This window comes from Impatiens glandulifera, chromosome 4 (genome assembly GCF_907164915.1).
Source record: "Impatiens glandulifera chromosome 4, dImpGla2.1, whole genome shotgun sequence".
NCBI classification, from domain to species: Eukaryota; Viridiplantae; Streptophyta; class Magnoliopsida; order Ericales; family Balsaminaceae; genus Impatiens; species Impatiens glandulifera.
Genome location: NC_061865.1, coordinates 18,728,214 through 18,742,461, shown reverse-complemented (window position 1 = coordinate 18,742,461; position 14,248 = coordinate 18,728,214). Strand labels below are relative to the sequence as shown.

General features: G+C 32.7%; 2 protein-coding genes across 2 annotated transcripts; one reads left to right on the top strand and one right to left on the bottom strand.

Moving 5' to 3' along the window:
- The first annotated feature begins 232 nt into the window (after nt 1-232).
- Nucleotides 233-4,652, top strand: LOC124934873 (protein TPX2). Its single transcript, XM_047475368.1, has 19 exons — nt 233-483; nt 739-916; nt 995-1,040; nt 1,129-1,175; nt 1,256-1,492; nt 1,566-1,662; nt 1,743-1,859; nt 1,948-2,043; nt 2,120-2,296; nt 2,385-2,447; nt 2,525-2,773; nt 2,872-3,003; nt 3,088-3,171; nt 3,256-3,375; nt 3,473-3,639; nt 3,718-3,826; nt 3,897-3,956; nt 4,049-4,143; nt 4,255-4,652. Exons 1-19 carry the CDS (start codon nt 330-332, stop codon nt 4,370-4,372), a joined length of 2,346 nt encoding a protein of 781 aa, XP_047331324.1. The 5' UTR covers nt 233-329; the 3' UTR covers nt 4,373-4,652.
- A 543-nt stretch (nt 4,653-5,195) lies between these two features.
- On the bottom strand, nt 5,196-9,923 carry LOC124933554 (probable serine/threonine-protein kinase At1g54610). The gene is made up of 8 exons (XM_047473970.1): nt 8,895-9,923; nt 8,526-8,810; nt 8,108-8,425; nt 7,805-8,032; nt 7,596-7,696; nt 6,790-6,910; nt 5,695-6,114; nt 5,196-5,605 (listed from the first exon to the last, which is right to left on the bottom strand). The coding sequence occupies exons 1-8, from the start codon at nt 9,312-9,314 to the stop codon at nt 5,450-5,452; spliced, it is 2,049 nt and encodes a 682-aa protein (XP_047329926.1). The 5' UTR covers nt 9,315-9,923; the 3' UTR covers nt 5,196-5,449.
- Nucleotides 9,924-14,248: the final 4,325 nt, after the last annotated feature.

Here is a 14,248-nt window from a genome sequence, read left to right as displayed (position 1 = left end):
AAAATAAGACATATTAAATATCTATTTTAATAATAGTAATTTATTGAAATATTAATATGCATATAGTAATTGGTGTAATGGTTTTTAATGCAGTTATGACACTTTTCCTTTCAAGACGCGAGAAGAATCTCACTCGTTTTGAAAAATTCGAACGTTGGAAATCCGACCGTTGGAGCCTCCCATTTCATCTAGTTTATACTTTTTTGTTTTTCTTAACAGCAGAATAGAGAAATTGTAGAGAGAGAGAGAGAGAGAGAGAGAGAGAGATTAGGTTTCATTTTCGCTGTCTTAACGAATAACGAAGAGGAATTGAATCTCCGGCGGCGAGGATGGAAGCGACGGCCGACTCCGGCGTAGTTGTGATAGACGAGGCGTACGAATTCTCGGCTCCGCGTTTCTTTGATTTCATCAATGACGAGACCGAGGAGGATAGGATCAATGCAGAGCTTTGGTTTGATTCCGCTCTCAGTCACGCCCCGTCGCGTAAGTTCACTTCTCTCTTCCTTCAATCCTTTCTTGAAGTATTGTATCTAAACCTAATTTCACTGTGAGATTCGATTTTCCATTTCTTGTTAAGAATCCTCATCTAGGTCGTAGTGAACAAGAACAATTTCCTAATTCCTTTAGTGCAAATCTGTCATTTATGCATTTGACTGGCTAGAATCTTGAATCGATTCGAATCGAATTAGTCTTATATTTCTACAGCAGTTTGACCCTAATTTATTCAAATAAATGTAGCCTTCACGTCGAGAATCAAAACTGGAAGATCAGTTCAGGTTGAGAGCATTTGCGACTTCACTGATGCTATTGAACAACCACCATCAGAAATAACATCAACTGAACCGAAGACTGCAACAGTAACAACAGAGGATAAACTGGCTGACCCAGTTGTTATTGTTATTAATGATCCAACGAGGTTAGTTTAGTATAGAATAGTTTCCTCCCTATTCCTATCATGTTCAGATTGTCTCAATTGCTTTTAATCTTCTATTAGGTCTGAATCAGTCCCTTCTGAAAACAACAAACTTCAAGTTAATGAGGTAATAGTTTAATCTTGATTGAAATAATTTCAGAAAAGAAGCTATTGGTTTATAATTTGATCATGGGTATTTGAATGAATTTCTCCAGGAGGATAAGGATGTTGGATGTATTCAACTGGAGAACAAAAGGAAGAGGTTAGCTATTCAAGTAGTTTAGTTAATTAGTTGTCTATTTTATTAGGATTGATTGTTGATTGTTCTTTCTTTCGATTCAGCAGCAATTCTTCGTCTCCAATCAAAGCAGTACTATCTGTTGTTCAAGATCAAGCTAATTGCACTCCAAAGTTATCCATTCTTAACTCTGCAACTGAAAGGACCGATTTGAAGAAGAAGAAACAACAAACTGCCCAGAAGATAGCTAGCATAATCAGAAACCCATCTGTCCTTAGATCACAAACCCGTTCCCAATTATTATCCCATAACAAATGCCCGAAGCCAGCCACTGCAAAACGGTAAGTAGATGATTGTTTATTCATGTTTTGTAGTAACATTTTTTTAATTCGAATTGTATGTTGATATGTATAGAGAGCCGAGTTTGAAGAACACAGTTGCCACTCCTAGCTTTGCTCAAGAGAATCAAGCCGGTAAGAGACAGAAATTGGAAGGAGGGAAGTCGAGACAGGTAAGAAAACAACAAATTCTTATAATTTGTTTTATCATTTTGTGTGGTTTACTCAACTACTTCTCATGTAATATTTGTAGATCTTGAACATAATCAATCCAACAAATTTACTTCACAAAAGCAAACATGGAACCGTCGACAACCTCTCCAGCTTGTGCTCTTCAACCACTGATAAACCTAGTAAAGAAGATAGAAAGGTGTTAGGATTGTTTTTCTTTTCTGTAATGTTTAAAAGTTTATGTTCTGAATTCTAGTTTGTTGAACTCTCTAATCTTGATATTGAAGATTTATGTTCGAGACCCACCACCACCGTCATCAGCCCCGTTTGTTTCAACTGCTGAAATGATGATGAAGTTTCAATCGGGGACAAGAGACAATAATGTAGTTTACTTGTCTTAAAACTTGTTCAATCAATTGATATTCTTTCATTTATCCTCATCACACCTAATCATTTCAGGGAAATGCTGCTTCAAGTGTTCAAAGGAAGGCTAATCATCTTAGACTAACAAGGCCTAAGGAACCCGAGCTAGTTTCGTCGCAGAGAGTTCGTCCTGCTATTAAGAGCTCTGCTGAAATTGAGGAAGAAATGATGGCTAAAATTCCAAAGTTTAAGGCTCGGCCCTTGAGAAAAAAGGTTTATTTTTATTTAAATCAGCTAGAATGATGATTATCATATCTGCTTTTACAATTCTTAAGTAGTTCTGTTTGTTTCATTATGACAGATTCTTGAAGCTCCAACATTGCCACCACTTCCAAGAAGTACGCCCAATCTGACTGAATTCAATGTAAGTTGTTTATTTAAATCAATAATCTGTCTAAAGAGAAATGCATCAAAATCCAATCCAATTGAATCCATTTTCAGGAGTTTCATTTGGAAACAATGGCAAGGGCTGTTCAGCATGAAGAACCGTCGAATAAAGCCACAAACACCAAATCATCAGCACCATCACAACAGATTGATCAATGGAAACCACGTTTCACAGCACCCAAGTCGCCCGTTCTTCAGACTTCATTGAGATCACGCCCACCTTCCATTAAGAGTTCGGATGAACTAGAAAAGGAAGAACTTGAAAATGCGCCCAAGTTCAAAGCTAGACCGTTAAATAGGAAGGTGAGGAAGGAGTGAAAATCCTCTTTTTTTCTTCGAATAATTATTATATATAAACTTGGAAAGAACTAATAAAAGTTTCTGAAATTTTCTTTCCACAGATCTTTGAAAGCAAAGGTGATCTTGGGATATTCTGTAATACAAAGAAACAGGTAACTATACCACAAGAATTCCACTTCAAGATCGACGAAAGGATTCCCCCGCCAACAACCTTTGCTGACATGTTTGAAAAGGTGGTTCAAAGAATCTTATAATTTTCAGTTTTAACCGAATATTATCTTTTAACTCATCTGCATCTTTGTTGTTTTTCATCTCAGATGTCATTGTGTTCAGAATCATCCGCCTGCAGCAGACAGATTCCAAGAAACACCAGACCAAATCCGTTTCATCTCCTCACAGAAGTATGAAAAAAACTTTCATTCAAGAGTTCTTTTATATGTTTTTTACAGTTGTTGATGTGTTGGTTCTGTTTTCGATATTATTAGGAAAGAGGAGCGGAGAAAGAAAAGAGGTTTGTGACAGAATTGACGGTTAAAGAGATATTGGAGGAGAAGGCAAGAGTTCACAAGGCGTTACCATATCCATACACAACCGACTATCCTTTGGTAACGAGAAATCTCATTTTTTTTCTTCTTTAATAGTAATAAATAACAAAGAAAGAGCCATCAAAACCAATAATATATATTGATTGTGCTATGCTAGATTCCACCTAAGCCGGAGGCTAAGCAATGCACAAAACCGGAACCCTTTCAACTAGAGAGTGTTGTAAGGCATGAGGAAGAAATGCAGAGGGAAATGGAAGAAAGGAAGAGAATGGAGAAGGAAGAAGCTGAAATGAAGATCTTCAAGGCACTACCAATAATGACAGAGTAAGAAAAGAAGAACAAATTATTATTATATTTACTTTTATTGTTCTTCATCTGAAAACTCATCAATGTATATGACAGGGATCCAATACCAGTTCCTGAAAAAGTTCGAGTACCCTTAACAGAGGTTCAAGGATTCAATCTACAAGTTCAACATAGGGCAGTCGAAAGAGCAGAATTCGACAACAAGGTAAACTCCGAATATTTTGTTTACTCTAATGAATGAACAAACGGGTAATTAATATGTCAGTGTATTTCAGATAAAGGAGAAAGAGCAGATTTATAAGCGATACAGAGATGAGGCAGAGTCTGCAAAATTGGTAAGACAAATATTATCATAAACACTAAATTAATAATAAAAAAATTGAAAAATATATATTTAAATTTGATGTTGATATATATGGTGGTACAGATGGAGGAAGAGAAGGCATTGAAGCAATTGAGGAGGACAATGGTGCCTCATGCAAGGCCAGTGCCCAACTTCAGCCATCCCTTCATGCCACAAAAGTAAGCAAAGGAATCATATATTCAAACTGTTTTCTTCTTTTTTATAAACACGAAAAATTGGTAAACTGTTTCACACATAATCATAATCGTGTGCTCGTATTGATTGAACAGGTCCTGCAAAGAAAGAACAACACCAAAGTCACCAAAACTGCAGATTGATCGGAGGAGGCAGGAGAAGACAAGAAGAATAACTTCAAGTGGAGCAGCAGCAGCCTCTAACATAAGATGATGGATTTTTTATTTGTAATGTGTGTGTGTGTTATTGTTGTCAAATTGTGGGGGTGTAATAATTCAAGAATTCTTGAAAAAAACCACCCCAAGTAGTAGAGAGGAAGGTTGCTAACAATTTCCTCAATATTTGTGTTTCTCAAATTTGTTTGTATATTAAAATCCTCTAAAATTCTTCTTCTAAGATAATTTTATTGTTACAAGTCAACTCAGAGTGAAGCTCACTCAACACATCAGTAACAACAATTGAAGATTCAGATATTTTTTTTGTTATTTTTAAAGTAATGCATTATGAAAATGTCCAACAAGCAAATTGTCACCAGCACAACCCAAACTCATTCACGACCCGAGTCAGCTTCCCAACAACCTCTATGGACCTCTATGGACGGACTCCAGCACAACCGAAATAAATCACAATCCGAATTACTAAAAGAAATGATAGATAAAATTTCAGTCAATAATGATATTACGTCATTCCCTCCTTCAATCACTCCTCTTATCAGAAATGGCCGAAAACACTGGATCAGAAGTGGAACAGATATCTTACCAAACATCTTTACAAATGGTATTATTGATAAAGAAGCACGAGGAACAGACTACCTATTGATTAGGGTTGATATTGCTACTCTTATCAGTATAAGAAGATTGGGCATGTACATATTTTTCATTCTACTGAAATACAAAACATGAATGAAAGAGCACAATTTTTCATCAAAATCATGACATCACCTTTCAGTGTAAACACACAGAGAGAGATGCCTAACAAATCTCATTTAAAGAAGCTACTTCTATTAGTCTGAAAATATTAGTTTACAAGAGTGAAGTTGGCTAACAACTACTAATAATAAACAAGCAACATTGTTGAATTCCTTGTAACAAAAGATAAAATATATATGAGTGTTACAACAATAGTAAATCAAAAGAAGGATTTTACAAGATCTCACCCATTTGTTAGGAAGACAATGAATTATCGTGTATAGATTTCTTTCTTACCATTCATTCTCCACTTCATATAAAAATAAATAAATAAATATAAGAGGTTTCATAGAGCCTCCCTCTCTTTCATTCTCATTTTGTTTTAAGCCTTGCCTTTAACCATGCCAGCCAATCTTGCTCTTCGAGCCACTTCCTGAATCCGACGATCGTGCTCTTTCAGCATCTCGTCCACATTATTCGATGGAACTAAAAGTGGACCAGAGAAATGAATGTCTGGTTTCATGTATTCTCTACCATTCTGCATCAACAAAAGGATCAAATTGTCAAATATGTGATTTATCCCCATAAAACAGTTTGAGATCGATCATTCAAAATGCACAAACTCACCGTATTTGATTCTTTCGTACTTGATCTTCCATTTCCTTTGAGTTTATGGTTATTTCTCTTCCTGTCATTCTTTCTCGATGATTCAGAACGTCCAGTAACTGAAATCCTTTGAGCCATTTTGTCTCCTCCACAATCTTCAGGCAAAAAATTCCTAGATGCTACTAAACCAGATGATGCTGATAAGTCGCCTCTGGCTGAAACAATGGAGAAGTTATCGTTTCTTGTTCCGGATTTAGTCAATCCTAATGGCCCCGAATATGAAGCTTTCCAATTATTATTATTGTTGCCTGTAATATCTTTTCCTTCTCTTGTTTGTCTAGTAGATATATCAAGAGGGAATCCCATGGATTCTTCATCCTTGTGTGGGTTGAATACCTCGCTCCGGCTCTTTGGATTATTAGACGTTTGATCATTCCTTCTCTGTATTGGACGACCCAATATTTTCAATGAATATTTTTGTCCAATTCACTTAGGCCTTGTTTGATCTTGGGTTATTAGAAAGGTTATGAAATCAAAATCTTGTTTGATGAAAAATTGGGTATTTTGAAAATTTTAAATTATTAAAATGTCCTTTTGTATTTAAATTTAAATTTACAAAAGAATAAAATAAGGGCATGTTAGTATTTTGATTGATGAATTAAGTAATTTGATGATTGAAAGGATAGATGATGTGATAAAGTTTTTAAAATAAACCAAGATCAAGCAAGCTCAAAGGTAGATTTTTTGGGTATAAATACATAGTGAATAAACTATGTTTAAAAATAAGAAGGTATTTTGATCTATAATTTGAATGATGTGATTGATGAGTAGATTGTTGATTGGATAGTGGGTTATTTTGAGCTAATCTTAAATAACCCAAGATCAAACAACCTCAAAGGTAGATTATTTTGGGTATAAATATATTAGGGGTATAAATACCTAATGAATCAACTATGTTTAAAAATGTGAGGTATTTTGGTCGATAGTTTGAATGATTTGATTGATGTGCAGACTGTTGATTGGATAGTTGGTTATTTGGAGTTAATCATAAATAACCCAGATCAACCAAGGCTGCTAAGAAAACGATTTTTGAGTTAAAATATATATTGAACGAACCTGCTGCATTGATGAGACGAGCTCTGCATTAGCATCGGGTACTGCAGTAGACCGATGTTGTCTTGGCCCACCGCTCTCTCCACCACCACCCCTCTTGCTCTTTCCTTCAACTCCTCCTTTCCTGGTGTTGGGATTAAATGTGAAGAAATAACATGATGAATATCGCTTCAATTACCAGATGATAGCACAAGTATTTGGCCATGTCAAAAAAAGAATTGCAGTGGGATCTTATAAGGTTCTTTCAAGCTATTCAATTTTGAACAATATGACTAGTAGATTCTTTTTGAAACCAACACAAAAATTGCACTAATTGTAGAAAGTAAACATAACCATACAAAGACATTCTTAGGTCCAAGTGAAACTTGTGAATCCCCTTCTAGCACAACATCCCACCCCACTATGACCCCCCTCACTACGAGGCATCAACCTCATAAGATCAAGACTCTCATCATCACTTAACTTTGGGTGGGTTTGTGAATCCCCTCTAGGACATGCTTGAATTTTGTGTGTCCCGCATCAAGGGTCCATCTTGATGTTCAAATGAACAATCAAATAATAAAAGGATCTCATCACCAATCAATTCTTCCATCAAATCATCAACAAAATACTATTGTTTATAACATTTTAAGACAATAAATACAAAAGATATATGGGTCATTGTATCCAACCACCTTTTTTTTCAAACAATATAAAAGAAACAGATTATTTGGAAATAACCCAGATCAAACAATACCTGAGATGTACTAATCAATCACATCATGAAGGAAGAAAGAACTCAATAAAAAAAGACTGGTGTTAGCACAAACCTTCTGGCTTCATCTTCTCGCATTTTGGCATCCATCTCTTTACTAGGAGGATATTTTGGGAGACACGAAGGATCACAAGGAAGAGGTTTTGTGGTAAAGTACTGCAACATTAATAATATCCATGCACGTTTAGAAAACCAGTAAAGGCAAACTCAAATATGTACAACAATGGCTTTATGGATTCCAAACAGTATGATAGTATGAGTTACCTCGCTTCTCAAAGCAGCAGTTGCAGTTCCACGATCAGCAGGATCAATGGAAAGTAATTTCTCAAGAAGCCTCATAGCAGTTGGAGGAAAATCGTCAAATACCTCTGATAAACGGCATTTATAAGGGTGCAATGGTTTGAATACGGTAGAATGAGGTAACTTTGACTTTCTCCAGTATTCTTCAGACGGCGAACCACAAAGCTTAAATATCTTATGCAGCTGCTCAACCTGTTTCAAAATATAAACATATTTATTAAATAACATCTAGTGTCATTTAAAAGGAATTAAGTCTTCAAAATTTACCTCTGTTCTTCCAGGCATGATTGGCTTTCCAGCATAAAGTTCTCCAAGAATGCAACCAGCACTCCATAAATCGATACAAACACCATAATGGGTTGCACCAAGTAAGAGTTCAGGGGGGCGATACCATAGAGTCACCACACGGCTGGTTAAAGGTTCATTCTGTCTATGGTCAAAGAAACTCGCTAACCCAAAATCCGCTATCTTCAATATACCATGGTTATCAATAAGAAGGTTAGAACCCTTTATATCACGGTGTAGAACACCGTTACTATGACAGTGTTCAAGTCCACTTAACAGCTGCTGCATATAACATTTAATCTGAAAACAGAAAAATGAGAGAAAATGTTAGAAAATATAAGGAAAAGGAAACTGAAATGATTTTGAATCAATATTCTATTGAAGAGCTATTTTTATATACCTGTGGTTCTGAGAATTTTGAACCAGGGAGCGATGCAAGTCCAGTAAGGTCGTGTTCCATGTATTCGAAAACGAGATACAGGCTGCAAGATGTTCTCGAGGTTATCAAACCTTCCAGTTTAATTATATTGGGATGGTTAAGCCTACGCAGAATCAGAATTTCCCTCGCCATAAACTTGATGCTCTCAGGATCAGTATTGTCGAATCGCACTCTTTTTAAAGCAACAATGTTCTTGTTTATCAGATCACGAGCTTTGTATACACTACTGTAAGTTCCTTGACCAATCTACAAGAACACAATTCGAAAATGAAATTTGAGGATTAACAGATGAAAAGGAAATTAAGAAATAAGAAGAGGAAAAAAACATACTTTATCTAATTTCTCAAAGGTATCTGCTCTCCTTGGTATCCATCCTTTAAGAGCTTCACCAGCTTCAGCAGCAAGCCAAGATGGCCAACCAGCTGCAACTTGTTCACCTTCAACAGCCTTAGGAACAAGTCCCATGGCAGGATGAGCATGAATAAGAACAACCTCGGGATTATCAGTCTTCTTCTTCTCAGATCTTTCATCTTGTTGTACTCGCCTTGAATGGCTAACTTTCCTATCAATTGACCCAATTCTTATACCGCTAACATCCGGTCTCTCATTTACCTGAAAACTTTGACTTCTTTTTGAAGAGATTCTTCCAGGTTTTTGCGACTGTGATGATGCTTTACTTAACGGTCTTTGTCTTCTTGGACTTTCCTTGCTATCTTCAATAGAAGAGGGTTTACCACATACACAACCCATGATGAATTAAAGATCGGACCTTGATATTACAAGAAACTACTGATAACAAGATCTATCAGACTGCCTAAATCCATGAGAAACAAGGATGATAAACCATATATGCAGAATCAAAGAATTCAATATCTTTTCCTCTCCTAATCGAGGATTCTGAAATAACCCAATGCCGCGAATGCAAAACAAATCATTTCTATAACGAAGAAGTCCAAATCTCTGAATAGATAGAGGAGATCATCACGGTAAAGTTACCTCTGACCTGCTCAATATGAAATAGATCAATCAACCTGAAATTCCAAATCTTTATCGATTTGGGGAAGGGGGTTTTACGGGCGGCAGATTGTGGAAATATGATGAGAAAAAGATAATAAAGGATGGGGATGAAATTGAAATTGAAATTGGGATTGGTCTGTTGTTGTAGGTGGGATTGCTATATCGAAAATGGGTTTATTTTTTCTTAATTTGACCATTCAAAACGCGCTTATGCTGGAAGAAAAAATCAGATAAAGACTCAGAAGTACAATTTTAGTCGGCTTAGCCGGCAATGGCTCAGTCAAGAGGAGCAAATCAAGCCAGCTAAACAATCCTCCATTCTTTCTCTCTCTTCTTTCTCTCTCTACATAATCATACATATATAAATAAAGTCATAAGAAAGAAGAAGATGAAAGGAAGACCATAATCAACTATCTATTTCCGTTCGTACGATTTCATCCAACGGTCTCTGGATTTCCTCACTTAATATTTGCTCCATTGATAGTCTTTAGTCTTTACATAATTTGGATTATTTGAAAAAGCAATATATTGTTTTTATAAAATTTTATTAGATTTATAATTTTTAAATATAAGTTATTTAGACATTCTTTAGAAAAAAACAGTCATTATTCAGGATGATTTTTGTGGAGTGAGAATTTTTTATTTTTTTTATAAAAAAAAATTAAAAGTATTAATATATAATAATTAAATAAAATTAATAAATTAAAATAAAATTTATTTTAATATTTTGATTAATAAATTTGAAATAATAGACCATCTTTTAAGAAAAAATAAAAATAAAAATGAAATATTATATTTTATATTTTTAATTAATTAAAATATTAAAATATTATATAATTTTAATTTTAAATATAAAGATATTATAGTAATAATAATGGATAATATATATTTAGTAGACTAATTCAATCAAATAAAATTTAAATAATATATTTTTTAAATTAATTTTTTTTTTTTGCTAAAACTAATCAAAATACTAAATAACCTAAGATCAAACAAGGTTGTAGATATCTAACTAAAACATATTTGTTTGAAAAAATAAAATATATTTTAGTTGATAATCTATATATATATATAATGATGCTTAATTTTTAAAGTGTCCGGAATGCCGGGTCGAGACCTGTGGTTAATTTGGATACTTGGGTCGGATTGTGGGTTGACTCGTTTTTAAATTTAAAACGGTTAAAAATAAAATTAAAAATGCTAAAGGTATGTTTCGAACTTGCAACCTAACAAAACAAGTACAACTCTTTAACCAACTAAGCCATTAAGACTTTATATTTTAAATTCAACACCAAATTTGATAAACGTGGGACGTTTTAATATTAATATAAGTTTAACTTTTTAACTAACTAATATATAATGATGTTGAGTAAATGGATATTTGGGTCGGATTGTGGGTTGACCCACCCATAAACTTAAAACGGTTAAAAATAAAATTAAAAATGTTATCCGTAATTTTTTTTCACAATTTTTTATATTATTACTCGTGAAAATGCACGGGCTAAATGCTAGTTTAAATAATCAGGATTATTTGTTTCATGTTTATTTTTAAATAATTTAAATAATTAATTATATTATTTATAATTTAAAGATTTTTTTTAACTCACTAAGGTAGCCTAGTGGTAAGAGTCATCTTAAGAGACAAAAAGTCACGAATTCGATTCCATCTGAAAATATTTTAAGTTTAAGTAGAGGGTCATGGTTGTGGGTAAGGGTGGCAATTTAAAACCGCCCCGCGAAAACCGAACCGAATTGCCCCGTTTGGGACGGTTTTTCCCCGAAACCGAACGAGGATGGGGCGGGGATGGTATTTGTGTCCCTCGCTCCGACCCGCCCCGATTTCACCCCATTTTCACCCCAATTCTGCCCGAATACTATAAACATAATTAACTATATTAAATCACCATTATATTTATTTATTTACTATATTTTATAAGAGTATTAAAATTATTTCTTTATAGTAATATAAAATTTTAATATATTATAATTTATATTATATTAAAAAAAACGGTTTATATAATTTTATTGTATAATTTTTATTTATTTTTTTAAAATAAATATTATTAACGGTGCCCCGCGGGATTCCCCGAAACCGAAAAAAACCGAACGGAGCGTGGATGATATTAAAAAAATCCTCGAAATTAAAATGGGGCGGGAAATCCCCGTCTCGAACCGCCCCATTGTCATCCCTAGTTGTGGGTGGAAAGTATTTTAAGTTTAAATAGAGGGTCATGTTGTGGATGTATGCTAGTTCTCCCTCGTTCAAAACAAAAATTATGTTAATATAAAAATTATATATATAAAAAGTTAGATTTATCTATTTTTACAATATTTTCTTCATACTTTCATTGAAGTCTCACACTTTATTTGTATAATTTTAATAAGAATAAAATTTTAAATAAAAAAAATTAGTTAAATATTTTGTCATAGATAGATACTTTAAATCAATAAAAAAAAATTATATTTATTCTAGATTTTTTTATGTATATTATTTTTCTATTCATAAAAAATGATTTTCGATCACAATTATCTTTGTGGACCATTTAATCTTTGAGACAAATAAAAATATTAATGAATGGATGTTCATGAACTCCATTTAATTATAGGCATTGACTTATGTGCTCTAGATATTTGATTCCATCTGATTGGGTATATTTTGAATTTTTTAAAGGAGTTTATGACTAGCTAATGTTAATGTATCTTCATGTCATCTTTATTTTATATTTTGGTTCTTGATTTTCTTTCTTTTGCCTTGAATTTTTTGATCTTATTTTTGTCATTATTAAATTGACAATTTTTTATTCATGCAACTAGCTATGAGTTAAATATATTGTTGTAAGAGATATTATTAATTTATTTTGATAAAAGAAGAATTTGATGGGAGCTCACATTTCATTGACAAATAATTTATTGTATGAACCTTAATTTTGAAGAGGAATAATTTTTTTTTTATATTTTTGATAATAAAATGTAATGGAATTTTAGTTTATATGAGAAGTTAATTATGGGATATGATTTACAAGATTGAGACTTCATAAAAATCAGATAAAAACTTTCAACCAAAACATCTTGATTAATATTAAGAGAAGAGTGTAATTTTTTATATTTTAAATAATCTTTTTTTAATCAATCATTTTAATGATCTAATGAGTAATAGTTGTATTGATTAGATTTTATGTTGATAATTTAGTTTAACTTTATCCTAAATAAGACCAATAGATGTAATAGAAGTTGACAAGCATCTAGACTAGTGAACTCATATTCCAAACTCCAAAGTCTACACCATTTAAGAATACTATTCCCAATCCATTATATATATATTACTTTAAGAAGATGTAAATGAGTTTTGAAAAACTATATATTTATAAAAAAAATTTAGAAATAACTTTTTATCAAATATATTATTTGAATATTGATTTAGATAACAATATAATTTAATTATATATTTATTAACTTTTCTTGTTCAAACTCATTTTTTTTTTTATTAAATTGGTCCAATTTAGCAACACTCAACAATAATTTTTTATATATGTAAGCATTCAATAAACTTATTATTATTAATGTAACTAGAAGTGTTCATGCCAAGATACCAAAAAAATAAACAAAATTCCAAGTTATTTATTTATTAGATACTTATATTCCAAAATTAGATAAATGATTAATAAAGTTTGCATATAAATTTAATAGGTTATTATTCTCCATAGCTTCTCAATTACTCAATTAAAAAAGTACTCAGCTTCTCAATTACTCAATTCAAGACAACACATTGTTATACCACTTTCACTTCTAAATTCATTTTATATCTAATTGACCTAAAATAAGGTGATACATTTTAGTTATTGTAAAAAAAATATAACAAAAATAGTTTGACTAAGTTGCTAATTTCTTCCCATTTGGGCACAAAAGTTTATCTTTAACTTATTTTATTCTCTTCTAGAACTCAAGTAAGATATTAAGACAAATCACAAATGAACCACATATTTTTGGAATATTGAAATTCCACAATTAATGGGAGATAATCTTATTGGTTTTGAAATGGGGGCACATTATAGGTGTGGTCAAACATTAATTGCTAGACAACCATAAATATATTAATGGAAATACAAATTAACCACCAACTTGTGTAGTTGGGGTTCATTAAGATGTCCAATTATATAAAGAATAGTCCTTCATCAAGTCAACTTAATCCAAATAAATAAATAAATAAATATATATATATATATATGAGATAGGATAAACTCAGCGAAGGTATGGAGAAAGTAAGTCTAGAAATTCGAAGTGGCATGTCATGTTAGTAGGAGAGAAAAAAATTAAATATGTCATATTTCAAGTCTCAAAATATCTTGAAACATTTCAAACCCGAAATATATATATATATATATATATATTATTCTGACGTGGGGTAACGTGTATGATTCGTGATCTTTCTTTCGCTGCCCTTCGTTAAAAATATCATTTTTCATATAGATATATAGATTTAATTTAATAAACCAACCCGACTAAACAGTAATGATTGACGTGGGCAATATTTGACATTATATTTGACACAACACAATACTATCCCGACCACTTGGGTCGTGAACTAGACACAACACAAACATGAGTCAACACGAACACGAATCGGCACGACACAATAATAACACAACACGAGCACGAACATGACACAA

Coding starts and splice junctions, on each gene's coding strand:
- LOC124934873 (XM_047475368.1), top strand. CDS start 330: ATGGAAGCGACGGCCGACTCCGGCGTAGTTGTGATAGACGAGGCGTAC. Junction 2,774..2,871: donor CTAGACCGTTAAATAGGAAG/GTGAGGAAGGAG, acceptor TTCTTTCCACAG/ATCTTTGAAAGCAAAGGTGA. Junction 3,004..3,087: donor TTGCTGACATGTTTGAAAAG/GTGGTTCAAAGA, acceptor TTTTCATCTCAG/ATGTCATTGTGTTCAGAATC.
- LOC124933554 (XM_047473970.1), bottom strand. CDS start 9,314: ATGGGTTGTGTATGTGGTAAACCCTCTTCTATTGAAGATAGCAAGGAA. Junction 6,911..7,595: donor CGAGAAGATGAAGCCAGAAG/GTTTGTGCTAAC, acceptor TCCCAACACCAG/GAAAGGAGGAGTTGAAGGAA. Junction 5,606..5,694: donor GTACGAAAGAATCAAATACG/GTGAGTTTGTGC, acceptor TTGTTGATGCAG/AATGGTAGAGAATACATGAA.